We start from the raw sequence: 5859 nt of genomic DNA, 5'->3' as shown, positions 1-5859 counted from the left end.
GTGGGGACAAGTGCATTAATGCACATGGACAATACTTTGAAGGGGACTAATATACAGTTCAATAAAAATGCAAAAATAAAAAATAACAAAAATAAATTCTGGTTATTTTTGGGTCCCCCCTCGTATGCTTATTCAGACAGTAAAGATTATGGTACTTCTTTTTTATTAGTCAAAAGGAAGTTGTAACACTGTTCACCAGGCATGTTATTTCAGGGGGCTGCAACTGGCTGTTAAGAGATCTCACAGACCCAATGTGAAATCATTCATGACCATTCACTCAGCTTTGCTCTGAAGTCTTGGATTTCCTGGCTATAAGAAAGTCTAAGAAATCTCTGTTTTCAGCACAGGGTGCATGCACTCATATCACATGACCAAGTAAGGAAATATCCACAGAGTATCTTGAGGCAACATTTCTCATGGAACATTTCAGAATATTTCCACATGGTCTACTTTAGTGTTAAAAGGCCAGACAGCATAGTCAGTATAGCAACGGGCTATAGGCTGGACGACTAAGTGGTCGGAGTTCAAGTCCCAGTAGGGCCAAGAATTTTCTCTTCTCCATGTTGTCCAGACCAGCTCTGGGGTCCACCTAACCCCCTATCCAATAGGTACTGAGGGCTCTTTCCCTGGGGGTAAAGCAAGCAGAGCGTGAAGCTGACCACTCACTTCCAACTAGTTCTGAGGTCAAGAAAAATGTGGATCTATACATCCACTCCCCCATATGCCTTCAGGGCATAGTGATTAATTAGTTAAGCATAAGGACAAATTTACTTTTACTTTACTTCAGTGTTAATGTTTGTCTGATGAGTATGCTTCAGTGCACTGTGGTCAAGAGTGGAACTTGTACTTACTGTACAATTTTCTCTGAATATTTCATGTGTTACACTAATAATCAGATTAATATTACAGTACACTCAAGGTAGAAAGGTTCAATTCCTTGCCAGGGATTTGATTTTTAAGCTTTTTACAATACATTTATGTGCTACAATGCTTAACAAAACAAAAGTCAAAAACTATAAGAGGGATTTCCTGACACAAGGGCTCACAGTAAGCAGATGGAAGACAGCACTATATATTTCATCCATGAAGTGGGCTTCCTCACAGTGAATAAAATATCTTGTCTTTTCTATTATCTACATTCCTGTGAGCCCTTTCATCTTTCTTTTCTTTTATTTTTTTTTTGCGTTCTGAGGTTTTTCATACATAACAATGTTCCATATAAGGTAATAATAAGGTAATACTAAGGTAATGGTAACATTGTCCCTGTACTTAACTAATTAAGCAATATGCCATGATGTATGGGGAAGTGGATGTATATATCTACATATTCTTGACCTCAGCACTAGGAGATAAATGCTTAGGCCACTTTACCCCCAGGGAGAGCCCCCAGTACCCACTGGATAAGAGGCTTGGTGGCCCCCAAAATTGATCTGGAAGATGTGGAGCGGAGAATAACTTTGCTCCTATCAGGAATTGAAATCTGACACCTCAGTCAACCAGCCCATAACCAGTTGCTATACTGACTCTGCTACCCTGGCTCCCTATCAAGTTAATTATACTGGCTGTTAACTGATACTGGAGATTTCACTTATATAACATATCAGAAACTAACTCCATGGGGCAGGGACTTTATTGATAAGTTTAATAGTTATTCAGGCAGTCAAGAAATTGCCCATCTTTTACAGAACCTGAAGATTCATTAGCATATTTACATGAGCCTATTGTTAGTCCCTGTGGTGAGTCAGATTTAACATATCAGAAAACTATAACTAATTATTTGCCTGAATAACCAGTTTTGGAGGAATATAAGTTACCGACCAATAAGAAGACCAGACCATTTATAAATCAGTTTCATGTGTAATCATAGATGGCACATGATACACTGGTGTATACAGGAAGAAGTAAACTTGACCAATGCACACTTTATTTAATTCCACAATAATATAGCTTAATATTAACAAAAGTGCAACTTGAGAATGTATTTGCCTGATCATTAACTTCATTAACACTAAAACGAAAGAAATAAATGTACATACCTGAACAAGGCAATCAATACTTCCTGTATAAATCCGACAGCTTGTACCGCCTACTTCTTTTTTCAGTTTCTTCTGATTCATCAATCTAGTCTGTTTAGAAAGAAATTATATGTACAAATATGATTATAAGAAAATGCTCTACAACAGTTCCTTTCAACTGTGAGATTACTCTCTGTTTTAGAGACACTAGAGTATGTAAACACATGCATAAGATTTGTGAATATATGGTGTTCACATAACACAATTCAATTTTCTGGACTTGCTATGCCAACTCTTTGCTATATTCCTTTTCGTAAGAGCTTAACAACTTAAGTCTGGATTAAATTCTTGACAGACTGAATACAGTGCAAAAGTTTTACGTTCATAACTATGTGCAGAAACATGAACCCAAAACTATGTCAAAGAATATAAATTATATAACCAACATATGAAACATAACCATTTAAGACTGAACTAAATTCTTGACAGACTGAATAATGAAAAAGTTGTATGTTCATTACTATTTGGTGACATAAGCCAAAAACCATGTCAAAGAACATAGATTATGTAACCAACATACAAATATTATTAATTGTGTGTAGAGTGTACACACACACAAAACAGTGATTAGTTGAGAATATGGTAACATTTTCCATCACATTCTATTAGCCAATAACTGTTAAAAAGAAATATATTTATATATGTGTGGTTTCATGCCTTTTCATATGTATGTTGCTATTTTATGCTTCAAAACTGCACAAACTGCATCCAGAAATTCCTGTATTATCACATGCTACACAACATATAAGCAATGATCAGCTTACTGTAGTAAGGTCGCTGTTCTTCCACTGTTCATGCACAGAAATGGTGGGGAGATACACAGAAATGCACACTGACAAACATGGGGGCAGTGGCATATCCAAAAGGCTGGATAGAATTACTAGAGGGGTCCATTCATTCATTCATTTTTGGAGGGGTTGGGTTTCCCCATGCACCGCAACCAGTTGTTGATCTATTGTACGTCCCCCTTTGATATTCTACCAGTCACCATACCCTTCCAGTACTGGTGCTTGCTATCAGCCCCATTCAGCCAGCGAGTTCGGCCCCTCTACTGGCAGTGGTACCCGATACTTCCCCATCTACCGGAGGCATTGGAAACTACTTGGGAGGGAAACTTTTTACCTAATTTTGCTCAGAGGTCTCCTAGAGACATGAGGATCTTTTACGTGTCATAAATCTTAGACATGGGACCCACGGCTTAAAGCCCCTCCCAGAGGACTTGTTCCATGAATTTTTCCGCCCTTAAAAATTCCACAACCTCCGCCAGGTTTGAACCTGCGTACCTTGAGTCATGAGGTGGGAACATTACCCCTAGACTACGGAGGCCGCTTAGAGGGGTCCATACTGAGGCCATGTGATGATAATCCTGTTTTGTTGGGACTGTGCCTCTGAAGTGGGCTGTGTTGACAGTGTTTCAGGTTACTGTGCATGTGAAGCAGGCTATGCTGCCAGTGTTTTGGGGGAACCTGCTATCTCCAGCTTCAGAAGAAGTTCAAGTTTCATACCCATATGAACAGACATCATTTCGACACGTTTTTTCTTCACAGGTGGTATGGAAAATAAGTTTATTGTGATACTGCACTGAGAGGGAACATATCACTACAAAAATAATTTACAGCACAGTTTTGTTCTTTTCATACTATCTTGAAAAGAAAATATGATACTAAAACTGAGCTTACCCTAATTACATCGAGTGGAGTAGATGCAACTGCACTTCCCAGACTTGCAATGAAACTTGAACTGAAACAATAAAGCCACTAGTCATGTTTTTAATTATTGTTTCCCATAAGGAAATGAGATATACATATAAAAATATAACTAAACAAAGAAATAAATATATACAGTCACTCACTCATGGAGCTGAGCTCTTCTTGAGAAGCCGCCAATTGTGCAACTACTGAAGAACTTCCCACCACTTTATGGAATCCTTAAGTTCATTACCATGTTCACAAGAGCCCTCCACGGGTCCCTCTCCTGAGCCAGATCAATCCAATCCATACAATCCCATCCTATCTCTCTAAGATCCATTTTAATATTGTCCACCCACCTACACCTTGGTCTTCCCAGTGGTCTCTTTCCTTCTGCCTTTCCCACCAATATCCTATACGCACTCCTCTTCTCCCCCATTTATGCTAAATGCCCTGCCCACCTCATCCTCCTTGACTTCATTATTCTAATTATGTTTGGAGAAGATTACAAGTTATGAAGCTCCTCATTATGCAGTTTTCTCCAACCTCCTATCCCTTCACAGAATATGGATTGCAAACTTGTTTCTAAAGAACTTATGAAAATGGTTGGAAGAGAATTCTGGGTACTTGGATACTGGACAATTGGGAGTATACTGCATATTTTTTCTTTTGAAAACCTCATTAATAAAGATATTTACTTACACAAAATGGTTGGAGATGTGATTACCAAGTGAGCTCATCAAGTGATGTTTACAGAAGTCATAAACAGGAAGTTCCACAGCTGCAATAACAGCAGCCCTCTGAGCTGTTGGACCCACACCCTATTCAGAACACAAACAGAAATAACTTCAAACCTACCCATTTGCTTCCAAATGCTAAGATCATACAGCACTGATTGATAAGATGATTCAGGAATAATGAATTGGACAGGATGTGCAAGGAAGCAGCTGAGATATAATTTAAGATTTTATCAGGCATTTGTCTGGGAAGACTCAGGAAAACGACAACAAATCTGTATCAGGATAACCAGTTTCTGGGCTAAAATATGAATTGAGACCTTCCTAAATCCAAAGCAGGTGTGCTAATAGCTGGATAGCAGTTTCATGCCTACCGCTGTTACGAACAAAATGTTATTTCAATTGAAACTTTATACCATAATGCAATGTTGCTGTGAATACACACATCACAATTAATAAATAGACCTACATCGCCATCACAAAAGGGACAAGACAAATATTTCACAGCGGAATTAATTATGTCAAAATTGTTCCCAACATTTTAATTTGTATGAGGATGATAGAAAGAACTATTAATTAATAATTATACAATTCTTGATCCACTTCTACAAGTAATTTTCACTGGTATAATATCCAAATATGGCCAAGCAGTCTGAGGCATGAACTGTCTTCACCTGCTCATACACTGGGATTGTGGGTTTGAATTCCACTTGAGGCATGGATGTTTGTGTTGTCCTGTGTGTGCAGGTATCAGCCTTGCGACATGCTGATCCCCCATCCAAGGAGTCCTACCGGCTGTGTAAAAGATTAAGAAACTGAAAAGCAGCCAGGGCCCAATAAAGGGCTGTAGAGACATAGAGAGACAAATAATATCCAAATACATTTGATATGCCAGAAAACCTGAAAGTTTATGCATCAATGTCATGTTTGTAACTCTTCAGACACAAGATCTGCTTCAAACAGAATATGTAGGTATGTTTCTGATCTATCTCCATACAGTATTTAGAAGCCTAGCTACAATGTGTCACTAGTTAATGCCATCAAGATGAAAACAAATTACAGCATTTGCAAAGCTACCATGCTGTATTACATTGGATTCATTTAATGAGAGCTCTGATTTCTGAATGTGACACTTGGGCTTCCGGTACTATACAGTTCTTACAGTGAAACACTAAAATGCCAATGTAAAAGCTTTGAGGGAACAAGAAAATACTGGCCACTGTTGGTTTCATTCACACAACTCACTCCGTCTTACAGAGCAAACCAACATGGCTTTTATGACAAATATGACATGGAATTAACAATCAAGTTCCTTCCGTCAAATGTGACACTTTTTTAAGTTTTCCACCTCGTCACCAC

General features: G+C 38.4%; 1 protein-coding gene across 4 annotated transcripts in view; it reads right to left on the bottom strand.

Moving 5' to 3' along the window:
• The window catches only part of LOC111869183 (mitochondrial uncoupling protein Bmcp), a 12551-nt gene that overhangs the window by 2726 nt on the left and 3966 nt on the right, over nt 1-5859 (bottom strand). For all 4 annotated transcript variants that reach the window (XM_023860479.2, XM_023860470.2, XM_023860488.2 and 1 more), the window contains exons 5-7: nt 4466-4584; nt 3755-3815; nt 2037-2126 (exon numbers count right to left, since the gene is read on the bottom strand). In XM_023860479.2, coding sequence (XP_023716247.1) covers nt 2037-2126; nt 3755-3815; nt 4466-4584 — 270 coding nt within the window. The remainder of the gene's footprint in view (nt 1-2036; nt 2127-3754; nt 3816-4465; nt 4585-5859) is intronic.

This window comes from Cryptotermes secundus, unplaced genomic scaffold (genome assembly GCF_002891405.2).
Source record: "Cryptotermes secundus unplaced genomic scaffold, Csec_1.0 scaffold404, whole genome shotgun sequence".
Classification (NCBI taxonomy): domain Eukaryota; kingdom Metazoa; phylum Arthropoda; class Insecta; order Blattodea; family Kalotermitidae; genus Cryptotermes; species Cryptotermes secundus.
The sequence above is the reverse complement of the archived record's forward strand: the minus strand, read 5'-3'. Positions and strand labels throughout refer to the sequence as shown.